This window comes from Hipposideros armiger, unplaced genomic scaffold (assembly GCF_001890085.2).
Source record: "Hipposideros armiger isolate ML-2016 unplaced genomic scaffold, ASM189008v1 scaffold_123, whole genome shotgun sequence".
Lineage (NCBI taxonomy): Eukaryota > Metazoa > Chordata > Mammalia > Chiroptera > Hipposideridae > Hipposideros > Hipposideros armiger.
In genome coordinates this window covers 2,725,308-2,745,566 of record NW_017731473.1, presented here as the reverse complement: position 1 = coordinate 2,745,566, position 20,259 = coordinate 2,725,308, and the positions used below count along the sequence as shown (strand labels likewise).

The 20,259-nt window shown below is 36.3% G+C and overlaps 1 protein-coding gene across 1 annotated transcript in view; it reads left to right on the top strand.

Moving 5' to 3' along the window:
* Window positions 1-20,259, top strand: part of MEGF9 (multiple EGF like domains 9) — an 81,169-nt gene that overhangs the window by 46,556 nt on the left and 14,354 nt on the right. The window contains exon 3 of the mRNA XM_019648278.1: window positions 19,398-19,537. Within this exon, the coding sequence (XP_019503823.1) occupies window positions 19,398-19,537 (140 nt within the window). The remainder of the gene's footprint in view (window positions 1-19,397; window positions 19,538-20,259) is intronic.

The following is a 20,259-nucleotide window of genomic DNA, read 5'->3' as shown; positions in this document are numbered from 1 at the left end:
CATAGAATCGGCTCTGTAACCCCTTAGGAGTTGAATCTGTTTAAAAACAGTGAGGAAAAGAATTGGTGACACACACAGGGGGAGGATTAAGTCAATCACACTTGGCTATGAGTAGGGATTGTGGTATTTGTTTTTGTTGGTAGACTAAAGAAGAAATTGTTTATTCTAGCAGAAAAAACATTTTGATCATTTTCTTCCATTTTCATGAAGAAACCTATTAAACTTTTAAAAATTGTATATTCTACATTTTAGAATAGTAATAAAATAGCTAAAATTATTTGAACACATGCTAGGCACTACCCTAGGTCCTTTGCATGTAGTAATTTACTTAATCCTTACAGCAACCACATCAGGTTGGCACTATTATTATTATTATTATTATTATTATTATTATTCTCATTTGCACAGGAAAAAAATTGCCTAACTTACAAGGTAATAGCCAGTAAGTAAAAGAGTTGGGATTGAAACATTTGCAATTTGATCTAGAATATGTATTCCTATCCATTGTGCTGATACAGCCTTTCTTAAAATCGTGGATACTGAGCAAAGTGAGTGACTGTTTTAAGAAACTTTGATGCTGTGGTGCAGACTATTTGATATTTTATAGGAATTTCTTCTGGTTGTACTCTGGTAATCAGACCCTGACTGCAGTATGAAGTAGCTCATGCTATGTAAATAACTTCTTGGGAAAAAAAAACACAAAACTTCTTGGTAAGAACCAATCCATTTTAGCTTAGTAGAAATTGAGAACATTAGAAGATCAGCCCTTTGATGAATAATTATCAATTACAATATTATATTGTCATCCCTTTGTGTTGAATTTGTTTTAATAAAAAAAGTAAGGAATAGAATCACAAAAGAGGAGTAAAAACTTAGGAGTCAAAACAATATTGCTTTTGTTCTTGTCAAGAAACTATAACCTATGCAAGACTAAAGGACACAAAACTACTAAAGCCAATACACAACAGTTTATAAATATATGCTAAATTTCTAAGTAGAGTAGTTTACAGTGGGAAAAGAACAAGGATAAACTGAAGTATTAAGGAACGGCTTTCCAGATAAGGTGCAAACTAAGATGTGTCTTCCAAGTTATGATTTGGGAAGTCAGAGAGATAAGAAGGACCTTATCAGGAGGAGAAAGCCATGTGAATGCAAGTGAATTTTATAAGATTATACAATAAGATGAGAAATCTGATCTCCTAACACCTACTCAAATTTTCTTCTGTTTGACCTCCCTGTTCTCCTTTTAAAAATAAATAAAAATGGAAAAGTGGACTCAATTCTGTCCCGATTCTCTCATACATCTAATGCCCATGGAACGAACAGCTGGCTTTTTAAAAATTCATTTCCCTGTTCTTTATGTCCATATATTTCAGTGGGCGTTGTCCCAGTGAGGGTAGAATTTGGCTACAGGAGACAGATGTGGGTTGAGCAGTGTCTTTGTGTGCAAACACAGAGTCCTTTATGTACTGGCAGATGGCCGCCCCCTCACATCACCATTGGTGTTCCAACCTGTTTAATTGGGAAGGAGTTGGTCTATAATATCTTGACTTTTCGTTGTTTCTTTGGGGATGCATTTAGAATGTTTTCCTGACTTACATTTGGACATATGTTTAATAAATGAATGGAGAAATCAGATAGCATTTTATCTCAAACAGCAGTTTGCCTAGTGAGAGACTGAATCTCTTAATACAGCCCTTAAAATATTGTCAGGACTGACTTTACATGTAGGGAATTATCCACAGATTTGAGATTTTTAAAAATGTATTCATAGTATGTTAGTATACAAGGTGCATTATTTTGGACTGTCTCTGTAAGGTAGAAAAGAAGTTCTGTAGTGGTGTAACATCCTTTCCATAAAATCAGTGGTTTTTGAAATATTTACTACTGTGCATTCTTAATCATGGGACTATGCCCCAGGACAGAGAGCAAAATTTTACTCATGAAGTAAACTTCATATGCTGAAATAAATGTCAGTAGAAAGATGACAAAACCTCCTAGGCTCGGTCATATTCACATGGGGCTCTGAAAATCATCTCCTGTGTAATCATCGGGAGTAACAGCTGCTTGTGTAAACTCTTATTACTTCGCCTATAATTCTGAGAGATCAAGAAAAGGTTATTTGATCACTAGGTACAATTAACAGTTGAGGAAAGCTTTGTCATTTTATTTACTCATTTCATTTAATAAAGACATTGCATTTGCCAATTATGTGTCCAAAGACATTATCCCTGTCTGTGCTCAAGGAATTTACTGTCTAGAGCAGCGGTTCTCAACCTTTCACAGGGGTCGACCCGCCTAAGACCATCGGAAAACACATATTTTTGATGGTCTTAGGAACCGAAACACTGCTCCTCTATCTGTCTCCAGGCCCACATGCAGATACGCCCACATACGAGTACCCGGCGACCCCTGTGAAAGGGTCGTTCGACCCCCAAAGGGGTTGCGACCCACATGTTGAGAACCACTGGTCTAGAGGAAAGATAGATGTGCAAACAAAATATGAGTATTCATGAAGTACAAGGAGGTCTTGAGAGAGGAAGTTGTATTTAAATTGAGTAGAAGTTTGTACGAAAGAATAAGGAGGCATCTCTAGTAGATTGCAAGTGACTGTTTCTTGAAGGCTGGGAGCACTTGGTAGTGGTGGAGAGGAGAGGGTGAAGGAGTGGGGCATGGTGAGAGATGAAACTGGTGTCTATTTGTTTACTGTTGTGTCTGTAACACCTAGAACAGTGCCTGGCACAAAGTAGACTCGGTAAATACTGGATGGATGGACAGAATGAACGAATGAAGAATAAATAGGGTCAGGCCATGAAGGGCTTGCTATGCATGCTAATTAGCTCATCCAGTGAATAATGTTGGGCAAGGAGAGTCCTCAGATTTGCTTTTTAGAAAAATCACTCTATCGGAAGTCTGGTGGCAAGAGAGAGTGAGCTCAGGCAAGGAGGCCAGTGAACAGGCTATTGTAACAACCCACGTCGGAGAGGTTAACGGTCTGATCTAAGACATTAGCATTGGCCAAGGTGCTAGAGAAGAGAGAATCAATGTAAGAAATATTGGAAAGATAGAATCTGTACGACTACATAGTTGATTGTATGTATAGTGTGTGTAGAGTAAGGGAGAGACAGAGCGATAATGCCCATGTTTCTTTTCTGGCTTGGGCACGAGTGAAGAGATACTCTATTAATTGGATGAAGAATGCAGGTAGATAAACAAGTTGGAGGGACGTGATGATGACATTAGGTTTCAAACATATTCACCATAACGTGACTGTGGGACATTCAGACAGAGATGTCTTGTAGACAGTTGCATATACATGGTATGCCAAAGTCAAGAAATCCTCTTAACTAGCATTTTCTTCTGCTATTTGAGAGGAAAACAGAGCAAAGCCTTATAGCTTGAATTTTACTTAAAAATAACTTTATTCTATACCTTAATTATTTTTTAAAAAATTATACCAATATCTAGTTTAAAATACCTTTTTGGGTGTACACTTTTTTTTCTTTGAATGTAGAATTTTAAAAGGTAGTCATCTTAATCAAAAGCAGGTAACTGGCCTCACTTTGTTCTATCATGGTTCATTTGTTTCAATAAATGTTTGTGTAGTGCCAAATGTTTTATATCTTAGAAGATATTTTAAGCACATTATACCAAGTATCATGTTAAGTGCATCCTACACCAAATCAGACTAAGATTTGAATGCTAATAGATAGCCAGGCAGGAGCTTATGCAGAAAAAGGAACGGAGTTCATGGAGGTTTAAACGTAAGCAATGCTGTTACAGTTTGGAAAGTTCTGTATGGTTTTCAGTGCATTCCTGTCTTCATCCTCCATTCACTGCAGGGCATGATCTGCTCTCCTGGTCTTATAATTATTAACTAGATATCAGCATTAGTCAAATGATTGAAAAAAAAACAACACACTTTTTTTCCACTCAGCTCTTGGTGGCCTTTGTCACATTAACACTTGTCTCAGTAGTTGCTGCTGAGCAAACATGTTACTTCCCCTAAACCGTGTTGCAGACTCTTCTACTTATTTCATTTTATGAAGCCACTTCTAGGCCAGTTTGAAATTAAAAAAATATATATTTTAAAGTTAAAGTTTTGTTATTGATGATATTAAAACATCATGCTTCTTCTGAGAGGCTCCCCCAAATCTGTAGTCATGCCTATGCTAATAGCACAGATAACCAAGGTCAGATAAGTGCAGAATTTGGTACCAAGGTATTTATGTGGTCAACAAATTTTATGCAGGATACTTTAATAAACTCTGTGGGAAGTAAAAGATAAATAAGACAATGGAAAGACCAAAGGAGCTTCTGGTCTAGGAAGATCATGAAGAAAAAAAATTATATACATACACATATATAAATAATTATAATACAAAGTGACAATTGACCCACATCATAATACATAAAGACAAAATGTTAAGGGGATTAAGAAACTGGGTGATATGACTTATAGCTGGAACATCAGTGATGATTTCATTGAGGAGATAGCTTTTGACTTCAGTTTGGAAGAAAGGAAAGGATTTAGACATACAGAAGTGGGTAAGGTCTTTACAGAACAGGAAACAGCAAGACGAACGTCTCAGCGATGTGCTCACACGGGATGTAAGGTGGAAGAGGAGTGGGGGCAGAGGAGATAAATTTGGCAAGTCCTTCTGGGGTCAGGTCACAGAGGGCCTTCAGGGCCAGACAGACGATGTGGATTTTATTGACAAAGCAATTTTTAAGCAGAAGAAAGGTCAGCACTGTGTTCTAGCAGCCGTAGAACAGGTGGATGTAATTCAGGGTGGGGTGGGTGGTTAGAGACAGCGTGGAAACTAACGCGGGCCAGAATTAGAGTAATGAATGTGGGAATGGGGGGAATACTGAGAGGGGAGAACAGTGAGAGTGGTGATATGCCCCATGATAGCAGTGTTCCTGTGCACAATTGCCTAGAAAGTTTGTGATTTTGGCATTAATACACACACACAAATCTGAAGGTCGTCTGTATTTCTCAGGTGAACTTCGGGAATGGCTTAGTCCCAGGGTTCCTTCTCAGGCCCATACCCTCGCCCTGTGCTTGCCATTCTTCCTTCGTTGCAGGCTGCAGGAATTGAACCTGCTTTCCTAGGCTTCAGTCGTTGCTCCCACCCACTGTATCCCATGGGATTTTTATTTCTCCATAAGCCTTGCTGCTGAGTGTCAAGCAGTGTCCCCATACTCATGTTCATTCCGTGCTGCTAAAAATAAAGCCAAGGGCCCTTTACCTTTTAAGAGTTTTTAAAATTCTTCATTTTTATAGTGAGGCCTGTGGGGGTAGCAAATATAATAGATATGGGGAAGTTGAAAGCTTATATAACTGGCAGACTTCCACAAACGGTTCAAATATAGGCATACCTCAGTAGCATAAATCCAGTCCCCTCCTTTTAAAGCAACCCATTCTCCAACAATTTATTACTAATTTTTTGATAACTCTAGGAGTCACTCCTTCTCTGATGCTAAGTATTAAGAGAAGATGATTCTGATTAGTTCACTGATATTGCCACTTGTCACTCCTGCATGGAAGTGCTGGGTTGAGACCTGGCCCTGGACCACCTGACAGATGATGCTTGCTCACTGCTCTGATGATGCTTTTACTGGTCAGAATCATTGACAGCAACAGTTCTTTGAGGGAGGATGAACCCACATTCCCTTGGTGCTAAGTTCTTTTAAGAATGCTCTAAATTGGGGCTCCAGGGTGAGAGGTCTTTAATTATCTCCTTCAGTTTATACACACAGCCACGTCCCAGTGTGCAAGGCAGCTCCGAGAGCCCTGGCTGAGGACATTTATAGAGTCTCTTACCTAACAAACCCCAAACTCCCCTGCTTCCCCATATAAAAGGTCTTGTTAAACCTTTCCTGAGGCCTGTTCATTCTATACTTACATAATTAAGGGACACCTAGTAAATGATTCTTCACCCAGTCAGGAGAATCCGCTTCAAGATTATTTTCTATCCCTGCCCAAAGGGCAAAGAAATTGTAGACTCCTCTTGCTAAAGAAGAAAGAAACCACAGATTTAACCTCTAATTAATTAAATACCTCTCTGATAGGACATTTTACCACACGTAAAAAGTTTTTAAATCTTATAAACACGTAGTGTTTTTATGATCAGTAGTCTGACTTCCTTCTGAGATGAAAATACCAGACAACTTGGCCAATACTGCTAACGTTATTACCTCCCCTCCCCCATCCTGGAATGAACAGCATTAATGTTGATTTATTCAATGTTTACTATGGGCCAGGCTGAGTGCTTTCGATGTACTACCTTGTGAGGATAAAATAACAACTGATTGAAGTAGTACTATTCTCACTTTAGAAATGAAGAAACTGAGACTTGAGTAATTTTTCCCCAACACACACAACTAGTAAGTGGCAGAAACAGGCTCAAACCAACACCTGTCTGACTGTAGTGCTTTTGGTAGGTCCCAGGTTTTATTAATTGAGTGGCGGAGCCTCTGCTTATTTTCCAAATAATAAGCGTGATAATCATACTAAGTTTTGCTACTATACAGACAGATTCCTAGCATGAAAAGTTATCATTTGAGTGATCAAGATAACGTCATCATTAATAAGTCATGGCTATTGTGTGGTCCCTGAGAAGATGCTATGAGAAGGGCATGTTACCTCTGTGATATCCTTCCCCAAACTTTATAACCTCAGCCTAACTGTGACAAGATGTCAGCCAAATTAAAGTGAGGAACATTTTACAAAATATCTGACCAATACTCTTCAAAAGCTTCAAGATCATAAAAGACAAGGAAAGACAGAGACTGTCAGATTGGAGGAGGCAAGTAAATGTAAGGCGATATATCATGGATCGGATCCTGGAACAGACAAAGGACATCAAGATAAAAATTAGAGAAATCTGATAAAATCCATAGTTTAGTTAAGAGTATTATAGCCCTGTTAATTTTTAGTTTTGATGAATATACCATGATTATATGAGACATTTATATGAGAAATTAGGGAAGTTGGGTGAATGACATGCAACCTATCTGTACTCCCTTTATAACTTTCCTTTAAATCTAGTATTATTTCAGAATAAGAAGTTAATAGAGTTGTTATTTGGAGCAGTCAGTCAAGGGACTATGGATAATATTACTGTCTTATTATGAGGACAAAGGTGGTCCTGGTGATAATCCTTCGCCTTAGATCCAGAAGAGGAATCAACATAAGGAAATAAACTTACTCTGCTGGCCTGAAGATCTGCCATTTTAGATGTATGACATTGTGGTTAGAATATTCAATCAAATTCATAGCCTATTTTAATATCATTTTTTCTCTAAAGTTTTAAGAGTTTCTGAAACTTCTGTTAGACTTAGGCTAAAATAGAAGGATGCTTGTTGCCACAAAGAAGGCTTTGTCTTCCCCTGTGTCTCTTGAAAGAAAATTAAGTCAGCATGACTTTTTCTATCTCAGATAGTTTTTTTCATAGCAAGAAATGTTTCCTACAGGGTAGGGAGAAATACGGACTATTCATCCTTTTTCTCCTTGGATTTGATTTGCACTCAAAATACCTACATTTTTCAATCCCAGAGAGAGATTTGGATTTGAAGTCTCTAGATTTCCTATAAAAATGTACATAAGTGCTTCAGCCATGATTATTTTGACATTCAATGTGTATGGGACTAGCTTAAAAGCTGTTAATTTCATTATTATATTTCTTTATATATTAAATGAATTCTCTGATATGATATATTCCATATGTTTCAGTAATTTGGGTTTTTCAAGCTTGCTCCTGTGTTTATAAATTCAGTAGGTTTCCAGGGAATGTTAATAACTAATTATAAAGTCATTTACAATTAATAGTATTTTTTTCTCCTGTACATTTTCTCATTTGATTCTAACAACAACTCTGAGAGGTAGGGAAGGATGATTATCCATCAAATTACAGATGAGAAGTAATAATCGAAAGGTTACATGATGAGCCCAAGATTGGATGTCTATTAAATATCAGAGTGAGAAGACTCATTTCAAGGTCTTCTGACACTATAGCCCATGTTCTTCCCGTTACATTAAACTCCCAGAGCTTTCGGTTCTGGGTTAGCATATGTCCCTATGCTCAAGGTCAGGAGTTACTAACCTAAGAGGAGCAAAGCACATGAAATGTAATGGTGAATATGTGCATATTTTTGTGGAGGAGGTCTATAACATACAATAACATTCAGTAGATTTTCAAAAAGATCTGAGATCCATCAAGTTTAAGAAGTTTTATTTTAAATATTACATGGGAAAGACATAGACATTCTTCTCACATTGCCAAAAACAGTAATGAAAATGTGGCTTATATTATCAATAATAGAATTCCTTCTATCTCTTCTGCCAATTTCTAACACATACACTATGACCATTTCTTTAATTACGTTTTATTTTTGCTGGGCTTGAATTGATTTTTTTTTATTAAATGTATTGGGGTGACAAGGGTTAGTAAAATTATATAGGTTTCAAGTGTACATTTCTATAATACACTGCATAGAAGAAAGCATAGGTACTAAACTTATGGACCCTGGGTTCAAAGTGGATTTTATGAATTTGACCTCAAAGGCAAGGGAAGTAAAAACAAAAATAAATAAATGGGACTATATCAAACTGAAAAGCTTCTGCACAGCAAAAGAATTGATTTTTTAAGGAGTTCTACAGTTGAATAGAATGTCCAGTAAAACAATATTATAGGATTTGAAAGAAAGGTTTTTTGCAGGGAAATACGTTAGCTTTTTTGACCAAACTGGTCACCTAAAGAAGCTGCACCATCCGTGAAAGGCAGCAGGAGGAGTGGGAGGACATTAGCATTTAAGGAGCACCGGCAAACCTCTGTGCTTGGTGCTGTCCACATAACCTCTCCGATGCCTCAGAACAACTTAGCTGTCTTTCTCTTACAGGCTGTTACTTAGCACTGTGGCATAACTGACAAGTGGCAGAGGTTAGATGTGAGCCCAGGCCCATCTGACTCCAAGGCTTTCCCACTGTATTCTGAAGTAGAATGGGCAAGATCAGATATGACAATGTGAGTCTCAAGTAAGTGCAGGTCTGGGTGTGGATAATCATGATTCATCCACCAAGGGATGGGCCCATGGAGACATAAATCTAGTATAGATGTCAGATCTGGGCTACAATGAAAATAAATATTGCATAGAAGAAGGCAACAGGAAATAATGAGAGTATCCATGGAGAATCACTGGAAAAGCAGGAATGAGGACATCATCTGTATCAATGCTGAGTCCACCTGACATCCTGGGGCTCAAATGGCAGGCATTAGACATGTGAGAGCCCTGAAAGCAAGTGCCATGGACCTAGCCATTGGGGTGGGAAGTGGGAGGCAGGGCAACTGGAACCAGGAGCCAGGCATCAAGAAATTAGGGACAACAGTTGCAGTTCAGCCATGAGAATGTAGGTGAGTAAGATCAAAGGAGCCAGTAGAAAGGGGGTTTAATGACAGACAGATCACTGAGGTTGACTTCAGGAAGTGCCTTCTTCTTAGGTCAGAATTGGTACCAAATTAAGGGTTCAGCATTAAGCCCAGACGTGGAAAGTAAGCAACTTTACCAGTCAAAGCTAGGAGTATGAAAAGTAGAGAGTGAAATAAGTACAGTGATAGTTTCAGTTAACCTAGTGCAGTGGTTCTCTAGGTATGGTGCTCAGACTAATAGCAATATAACCTGGGAACTGGTTACAAGTGCAGATACTTGGGCCCAACCCCAGACCTATGGAATCAGAAATTCTGGGCTGGGGCCCAGCAATCAGTATTATAACAAGCCCTTCAGATGATTCTGATGCATGCTAACATTTGTGGTATTGGTTCCTGGATAGACAAATAGATAAATAGAGCAAAAAAAAAAAAGCCTAGAAAAAAACCCATGTGCATAAAGATATTTGACATATGGCAGAGGAGGTACTAAAGTTTAGAGAGAAAAGCTTTCGATAAATTATACTAGCAATTTGATTATCTATAAGGAACAAAATGAGATTGGACCTCTAACTTATACCACATGAAAAAAGTAAAGTTCGGGTGCATTAAAGACCTGAATATGGAAGGCAAAACATAAAGCTTTTAGGAAAGCATCTGAATGAGCTTGAGGTGGGGAAGGATTTCTTCAACGAAAGTATTAATGTAATAGCAATATTTAATACAGCTATTATGTGTCAGGCACTGTTCTGTATGCTTAACACACACTAACTAATTTAGTCTACACAACAAACCTCTGAGAGCAATACTATTATTTTCTCCATTTTACGAGTGAGGATACTAAGGCATAAAGGGTTTAAGTAATTTACTTAAGGTCATATGGCTAGTAAGTCATAAAGCCAGGATTTGAATCCAGGTAATGGAACCCCAGAGTTCATATTTTAACACTTTGTTAATCTATAAAACTTATTGAAAATGTGGAAATACAGTCACAAACTAAGAAGATAATTGTAGCACATTGAACTGACAAAGGATTGCTTTTCCAGGAATATATAAAGAACATGTACAAATCAATGTCAAAAATATTTAGGCAGACTCTTCATAAAAGAGGAAGCTCAAATGGCCAATAAATATGAAAACATGTTCCATCTCACTAGTAAACAGGAGAATGGGATTTAAAACCACAATTTGATACCACTTCAAGCTGCCAGATTGGAAAAAATTTTTAAAGTTGATGATATCAAGTGTTGGTGAGGATACAGAGCAAAGAGACCACTATTCCCTTGGTAATGGGAGGGTAAATTGTTACCACCACTTTGGAAAACTGTCATTGCCTAATAAAGTTGGTCATGCACAATATCTATTACCTAGCAGTTCCATTCCTTGGTATATACCTTAGAGAAAAGCATGGTGAGGTGCACCAGGGGGCACGTACAGGAAGGTTCACAGAAGCATTATCCATAAAACTGAATGAAAACAACCCACATGTCTAGAAGAATGAGTAAGGAAATAGGGTGATATTCATGCCATGAAATAAAGCAGAGAAAAATGAATGAAATCGAAGAAAACAATGGTTTTTATTAATATAAAGTTTAAGAGCAGGCAAAACTATATGATACATTATTTAATGATATAAACAGAGATAGTGAAACTCTTAAAGAGCTAAAGAATGATTAAAACTTAGTTGCTTCGGGGGCAAGAGAAGGGGATGCAGTTGAGGAGGGCCCTACAAGGGGCTTCAGATGTCTTGCTAGTGAATGTCAAAGCGTTGAGTTTATTGCTCTTCTTTAAATTGTATTGTCTTTAAATTTATCTACTTCTGGATAAATGACATATTTCACAATTTAAAAATGAAGATTAAAAATGTGTTGCAAGTTTATATCAATAAAGCTGTTAAGAAAAAAAAGAAGCTTGCAAGAAAACTGGCTGGAATATGGGGCATTTGCAAACGGCTAGATGCAGGTAGGAAACTAGCGCTCCTGGATCTTAGAATTGTATTGAGGCAGATCAGAAGCAATGTCTCATTTTTTTGGCAATTATTTTAAAGTCTCATTCATCAGAGGAGATATTTAAATGACTGACGATTGAGCCAGGAAAAGATTAACATTAAAAAGCTTCTTCTGGGTGTGTTGCAAAATCTATTAAGATGAGCACATTAAATCCTTCTGGCTTGCTTTCATTACATACATAGAGGTAATCTATAATATGGTATAGGAAAAAGAAAAAAAATGTTATATTAGTAGGCAGGAGATCTAGGTTCTAATTCTGATGAACCGCTGGCTGCGTGACCTTAAAAACTGAGTCAGTTTACATTGCTGAAGCTCTACCACTTGGAGATTTTGAGAGTATAAAAATTTTACCACACATGGAGCTACTAATATTTGGAAAACATTTAAATATGTAACTTTAGCTAATTTTTAATTTTTTGAAACAGGAATTATTACTCTTATTTTTCAGATGCGGAAAACTTAACTTGCCCAATAATCAAACAGCTAGAAAGTTGAGTCTAATGAATGTCATAGAATTATTGTAAGGACTAAATTAAGTAATGCATATATAAATATTGTGCTATGTACTTTATTTATAACCCCATAGTAGGAACTTAGTGTTACTATTGCCGCCTGACCATTCCACCCCCTACAGTGTTCAGAACTCAGAGGTTTAGGACTAGGGTATAAAGCAATTGGTTCTCAGTACCCTCAGTATCAGCATTTTGCATTAAACAGGTTTTTGTTTGCTCATCTGGAAACTAACCCACCACTTATGCTGTCATTTCTGTAGAAAATGAGTTCTAAATTCTAGACACTACAAGTTAATTTTTGGAACACAGCATGTACACAAATCAAATATTAATAATTACCCTTTCACTAAGTAAACCTTTTACAATGGTTATAAAAGAATACAAAAGTTAACATATTTGAGAAGCATCTTTTTTTTTTTCTTTCAGAAGATGATACTGGGACTTCATCCTTTTTCTCTTTTCAAAAGTAATGAACTTTTGAAATGCAGAAATCTCTAATCAAATAATGGAGTAATTGTGTGGGTTTGAGAATTCTTATGGCTGTATTTTTTCCATTAAAAAAAGTGAAGGAAGTAAGAAATAACTTTCCTAGTTGAATTAACTTAGCCTTCCCAAGTTGTGGCTCTGGAAATAAGACACTTTTTATTTTTTTACCATAATGTTTTACTTCTGATTTTTCACATAAGCTTTTAAATTTGATTTTGGTAAGATCAGCTATCAAAAATATTTTTTTGCACTTAGGCAGTACCGTTTTTGAGTATTAAGAATTTCTGTTTGAATATGGATTTCCTCTAAACATATTTTAGACTATTTGCCCTCAGAAATACAAGGAATGTTTAGCATAATGGCCCAATGTTTTCAACAATAAAGCTATCTTTTTGTCCTCCAGAAAAGTTTTGCTCATTGCATAATGGTCTTTTCCATGATTGTAGAAAGTGGAATGCTAAATGTAGATGGTATTTTGCTATGATGTTTAATTATTGAGTTTCTTTCATAACAAAATAGGAGAAACTATTTTTTATTACCATTATAAAATCATGACCCAAACATGAAATTAGGAATTGTTAGTAACTTTTCATTTTGTTTATTTTCTCATGTGTAAGCTTTTTCTGCTTCGCAACATTTTTTCTAGCTGTCTTTTAATATTTTTATTGAGAGAGCTTATAATCAGCAATTTTCTGTTAATTTCAGATTTTGCTTTAACTAGGAGTTTCAGTCGCTTTCCAAACTAAATTGTTTTAAGTTATTAAAAAAGAGGAAGAAAAAGAAAATTAATATATTTAGTTATCTTTTTTTTTGTTTTCTTTTTCTTGTTCTTTCTGTGTCAGACTGCCAACATGTGAACTGTCTGAGGAAGGAAGAAGGAGGAAAAGCAAGGCTTCTGAATAAATTAATTTTCCCTAATTAGAACTATATTTTTGGGTATTCTGTGACTGCTTGAGTTAAAATTGATAACGATATCTAAAGGTATTCCATTTATACACACAATTTGTAACTTGTAAATCTTAAGAAGAAAATAGACAGTGTTTCTGATAACACAAAACATGCCAAGACATTTGACAATTTAGAAACAAGTTAAATCAATCAGCTAGTTGGTGCAAAAGCACATCAGGTCTCGCTGGTTTTGGTTCCACGTGATATAGGATTTTGCTGATACTTTCCCTTCTCAATTTTTAAATTCTCTTTTGAAAAACCTTTTCTACCATGTGTTCATAATGTGCTTTCTTTTCCTGGCCACATTTTTGCTCCTAACTATTAATTACCCCCATAAATTCTAGCCATTTTTCTAGGTTTGTTAACAGAATTTGAAAAGTAAATAACTTAGTCTTGTCTGTCTTTGTCTGTGAGAGATTCTAATCCATTCTCCTTACAATTCTAAAAATTCAAGATCTAGGGTCATTGTCATTCTCTTCATACTTCTGTCATTTTCAAGTAGTGATTATGTGTCAGACACTGTGCTTAGTACCCTCGTACTGCAATCTTTAATTCTCACAAAGTTTGGCGTGATTATCTTCCTTTCACAAATGAGAATGCTGAGTTCAAGACAGAATAAGTACTTGGTCCCAGCTAGTTATTAATATTAGCAGAGCTGGAATTTGAACCAAGCTCTCTTTGTCTCCTTAGGCTATGAATTTTCCATAGACCCTGATACCTCCCTTCCTGTGTTCCACCCTACCCACCCTAGTCAGTGTGATTATAAAATAATGGAAATTCTGAAGATTCTCCACCCATTCATCTTAAACAAAACAGAACCTTTAAAAAGATATTTTCATTAGTACATGTGTAACATACACATGTACCCTATCTTTAGATGATACACCATTGAATTTCCTTTTGAAAAATTAATAGCTTCATGTCAGAAAATATATTATTTGTATTTTAAGAAAGAATTTTTAAGTGTTCAAACCATGTAATAGTTGCTCATACCTATGAATGTGATAAATTCTCTAACCACTGACACCATAAGAAAATGTGAGAATTCTATTATATTTGGGATAATTTAAGAAATTATAGTATATATTTGTAGTATATGCTTAGTTGTGTTTATTGCAGCTGAGTTCTACAATGCTGTGCTTCCTTTATAATTAACTCTGTATTATTCTTTCTGATATAATTCTCCATACTACATTCATACTTTACTAGCAACTAACTCATCTCTATAAAGAGTGACACCAGATGAGCACTTGTATCTTAAATTCTTTGTTAGTTGATCTCAGTAGTATGGATTTTTTTACTTCTGTACAAAATCCAGGTCTTTGCCCATATCTCCAGATATGAAGATGTGAGTCATTGGTTCTTTAATGGCTAAGCTTAAGTGGTTTGTTAACAGGCCTTTTTCTTTTTCTCCACTGCATTTATATCATTGACCTTTGCTTGAAAAAGCATTCAACAGTCTTTAACAGAGGGAGACCATGAAAGGGGGTGTTGTAAAGACTTTATTCTATAAAAGAAGTCACACAGGGAAAGCTTTATATTTGCTGGGTGATTTAATTCTTATACATGTAGAAATTGGCCATGGGCCATGAGTAACATGGTGGAAAAGCACTGCTAGCGCAGCCTCACAATTAAACTTCCCCACTACATTCTACATATTATTTTTAAAAAGAAAGAAAAAAGCATCTCCTTTCCTCTTGTTTTAAAGTCCACCCAGGAAAAGTGAAGCATGGTGTCTAGACTAGTCAGCTGCTTTATCACGATTCTTAAAGCCATTCATGGACATTTTTTTTTTAACCAGCAACTATAGAGCATATACTCTAGGGTGAAAGACGTCTGCTTAGATCCGTCTTCTGACTGCCCAGAGCAGAATTATGAGAGTAAGTCCACTTAGAAGAATAGCAACTCCTTTGAGAACTCGGGTTATAGCTTATATTATTAATAATTAATAATATTAATAATTATTAGCATAACTTTAATATAATTATTAATATTAGGGGTTTCAAGATAATACCTTTTTCTTGGCGGTGGTGGGTTGGGCAAACACCGTCACTAAAAATAACTGTTTATTCCTCTGTATACTGAATAATCTAATGTCTGTAGAGAAATGAGGGACAAGCATATTTTGATTACCATTTTAAGAGCTTTGGAAATTGGCTGGTGAAGTGTTGCTAGCCATTCTCTGAAAAGTACATTTTCTCCTTTTATAATTTTCTGACAGTATATCAAGACTTAAATTGACTGCTTACTTCTTGTTGAGTCATAAGATAGTCCTGAACTTCATATTTGATAACTACAGATTGACTTGACTAGATATTTAAGTACCTTGGGATAGATATTCTTGTGTAAGACTGCACGCAGATATACGCATATGTATGTGTGTGGATTTTTTTTCTGTTCTTTTTAAATTTTTTGCAAAGTTACTTAGAAGACGTGGTGGTGGTAATGTAAATTTCTGTTGCATTTTAAAAAAGTAATGCTCGTCTTCTATACTGTTATCAGTACAAATTTTAATTAAGCTTTAAGTATCAAAATATTTGGGCTTGTATCTGAGAATCTTGGACTTTGTTAGTCTGCAGCTTCTCTTCAAGCAGTAAGGACTCTTAGCTTTCATTAAGGAACACCTGAATTTACTGGCAGTGAAAAGAGATGGGGGTTTATTCTGGCCAAGACAGAAACAGCTCGTTGGGGTCAGAACCTAAATAAAGGGTGAGTTGTGGTACCTGGAAGCTACAAAATGGAGCTTGGTACCTAAGTGGGTATCAAGTTGTTTGGCAGGCAAATTTCTTGTATAAATTTAGAGTCAAACTTAGGGAAGGGTAGGTATCATGGTATAGTAGGAAAAGTCTGGCTTTGTATAAATAATTACAAGGTATGGACAATAATGTTAACCTTTCTGAATTTCCTTGATAGTAAAATGAAGATTATGACTTTCACCTAATAGAGTTATTTTGAGGGTTAGAGAGACTATCCAGAGGGTGCCAAAAATATATATATATATACACATTTTAAGATAGGAAAGCTGTATTAAAATTGTAATACTCAGTATATACCAATAACAAAAGATGAATACAAGTCATATTTGATTTCTGCAATTACAAGAGGTGCTCAAAGTGGTTACCATCAGCATCCAGACACTGCTGATTATAGTGAACTACTGCTTGAGCAACGCTGACCAAAGTGTCACTTGTATACATTTTTTTTGGCACCCCGGTATATTTATTGACATAGGCCCTCAATAAATGATGGTACATTGCTTTTATCATCATCATCATCATCATCATCACCACCATCACCATCACTATCACTATCACTCCATTTACATTTTCTGTAAAATAATTTGTTAGCCAAGAAACTGCATAACCCAATACACTAGGCAGCTTTAAGATAGAAATACAGATTTTGATAAGTGGCGTCTCTGGATACTGGCTTTCTTTGCCTTTTGGACTGGTTTTGTTTGAGGAAAGCCCTAAAAAATATTTCATGTAGAAATTCTTTTCTGCTTTTCTTCCCCTTTTGGCATACCCGGAGATACTGCAGAGAACCATGATAAGTGGGAGGGAGACGAAAGCTTCAACTTTAGCCACTCAAATAGTTCTTTTTTAGGGATAGAAGGCAAAAGCCTCCTTCCTTTGCCCAGGGGATGCTGATGAACAGAGAGGCACATCTCAAATAATAGTAAAAAAATAATCCTTAGGTTTGTATCCTACAAGTAGAATACACACAGTTTAAAATTGCTTTACTTCCATTCTGCAAAATTCAACCCAAAGTTCCAATAACTCTCAAATGTAGAACTTTTATTGTTACTACAGAAATAGGAATATGGAAAATAGTAGGGGATTACTTTAACTGATATATGTGCTGTGTAAGTATTAACAATTTGAGCTTGGGCTCCTGAACTAAAATTAACATCATAAGGTCTCATTATTAGGAGCTGATTCTCTGAAAAAAATTATATTGAAAAGTGGTTCTACCTTGGATTGTCTCCCATCAAATATGATTGGTGCCAAAATCTTCTCAGAAGAAGTCTAAAATTTTGAGGTCCAGAATGAGCATATAAAGAAGGATCACCCTGTTGGAAAAAGGGGAAAGAATTTTAGCTGTTCTGAGAACCCTGGTAATTAGTGTAGTTTCTCATCTTTCTTTTGCCCTCCCAGTGCTTAGCTCTAAAACTCAGTTTCTGTATTTATTGAAAATTTATTTATCAAGCATATATTAAGTGCCTATAATAAACCAGATACTATACTAGACTCTGAAGATATTAAGATGGCTAAGATATGGTTGCTGGACTTAGCAAACTTACCAAGTATGATGTAAGAAGATGTATGTAGTATATAGAATGGAATATTACTTGGCCATAAAAAAGAATGAAATCTTGGACATTTGTGACAACATGGATGGATGTAGAAGGTATTAAGCTAAGTGAAATAAGCCAGAGAAAGACAAATACCATATGATTTCACTTTTATGTGGAATCTAAAACAAACAAACAAACAAACAAAACAAAAACAAACTCATAAATACAGAGAACAAATTGATGATTGTCAAAGGGGAGGGAGTTAGGGGTCTGGGTGAAAAAGGTGAAGGGATTAAGAAGTACAAATTAGCAGGTATAAAGTAATCATGGAGATATAAAATACAGCATAGGGAATATAGTCAGTAATTTTGTAGTAACTATGTATGGTGTCAGGTGGGTACTAGACTTATTGGGGTGATCACTTTGTGAGTTATCTAAGTGTCTAATCACTGTGGTGTACACCTAAAACTAACATAATATTATATGTCAACTGTAATTGAAAAAAAGTGAAAAAAAAAAGAAAATAGTCATAGTACAATATCCATAGGCTTGTGCTAGGTCTTGAGGATAATAATAATAATAATAATAATAATAAACTACATGATAATCTTTGTCTCAGGTCTTCAATCATTTAACTAGAGAAACAAGAATTGCATATGTGAAATGTACAGTGCAGAGAATGTGAAGTCGGGAAGCTAAAAGATCTCTGTAGACCAGTCACAGAAAAGTTTCATGGAAAAAGATGAGCTTGAAAGCAGAAAAATTTTTGAGAGGTGAAGAGGAGGAAAAACATCCTAAGAGGGATGATTGTAGAGGAGAAAACGATATCAAGAGATATTTTGAAAGAAAACTGGACAGAAATTGGTGATATATTAGATTTGAGTGATTGTAAGAGTATGGGGTAGAGAGAGAGAACTTGAAAATGACAGCAAAGGTTTAAGTTTCACTGATTGGAAAGAGATGATATTGATATAATGGACGTCTAAGAAAAGAAAGTAGCTTTATAGGAAGAGATGGGATACTAAAAAGAATGTTTTTCTTATTTTAGAGTTTTAGTCATTTGGGGTTTGACAGTCTAGAATTTTTATATGGATTTAATCAAGAAAGTGATAGTGGTCCCCATTATAGTCATTTTACGTAATTGAATTTCAGTTTAATTATCAGAAATATTTTAATACAGACTGGACCTAAAGTAGAAACTTATATTGCGTTTCCAGCATCTAAATGGGTATTAGTTGACACAGTCATTAAGATCCTGGTCTTCATAATCTTCATCCAGAAGCTCGGTTGGGTGAAGGTTAGATGGTTTTTCTTCTCTTCTCCAAACTGGGCAGTGCGGATGCTGATGGAACTGTGAAATGAGTCGGGCATGAGATGTAACAGTAGACCAGTTCTGTATGCCCCAGTGCTTGTTAATAAACAAAGATTTCTAAGCATTGGGACTTATATTCTCCTTGGCTCCTTTATCATTTATTTTAAACTACCCAAGTGCAGATGATTAAATTGTCACAAGTTGTTAGTGTTAGTACTATGTTATTGAATTTATAGTCGTGAAACTGTTCAATTTCCAAATCAAAATAAAAATCACTCAGTACTTCTAGTAACTAGAATCTTGTTGAAACAATTTCTACAATAAGATCACCTTATGATGGGATGTTCGGCAACAAAACTTTCAAACTGGTTTACTTTTGTTTATTGTCTTTGCTTTTCTTTGCAGTTCTGGGAAATGCCCGTGTAAAGTGGGTATCACCGGCGCTACATGTGATCGATGCCAAGATGGATATTACAACTTTAGTAAGAGTGGCTGCTTGCCCTGCCGATGCAATAATCGGTCTGCCAGTTGTGATGCCCTCACAGGTACACATTTTCCTTACCTTTTATGGAATTAGTCTATTGTTCTTTTCATTCTGAGGTCCTTCGTCTATAGGTTGATGCTTTCCAAACCATTTGTAAGTGTCCTTCTCCTCTAAGTTGGATGGAATAGGTTGTAGCCAGCCAGACTCCTGCAACAAAAGCTTGAAAAATAAAAATACATACATTTCAAAAGTCATATTGGTTGGAGAGCTATGGCAGCAAGTAGCACTGTATGAACTCAAATTCCAGAAAGGGTAGCACTCTTCCTATGACCACAGCCATTTCCTTTCCAGGCGACATTTGCTGATTCTGGGCACAGGCTAAGGAGCAGGCTTGGCCCAAGCAAAGAAATTCTTCTTGAGGAAAGAGCTACAAGAAGAGCTTTTGGCAGTCATATGGAGCTTGCATGATGGACTGGAAACTAGAGGGGTCCTAAAACAAGGCCAGTTTCACCTTAGGACATCAGCTGGCTGTGCAGGAGATGGAAACCTGGCCCAAAAGGCAGAAAGAAACCTCAGACTTGTGGTGCTTACGAGACAAAAATCTCTTTAGATTGAGAGGGGGTGTTACACTATGCAACCACCCCTCTCTCAAGACACTGCCGAATTTTGAAGGTATGTGGAGTGGGACCTAGGCTCAAATCACCAAAGGGAAACACAGAATCTGGTGCAGCCTTTCAGGACTGAGGACCCTCAGGCCTGTTAGGCTGTCAATCAAAAGCCTTA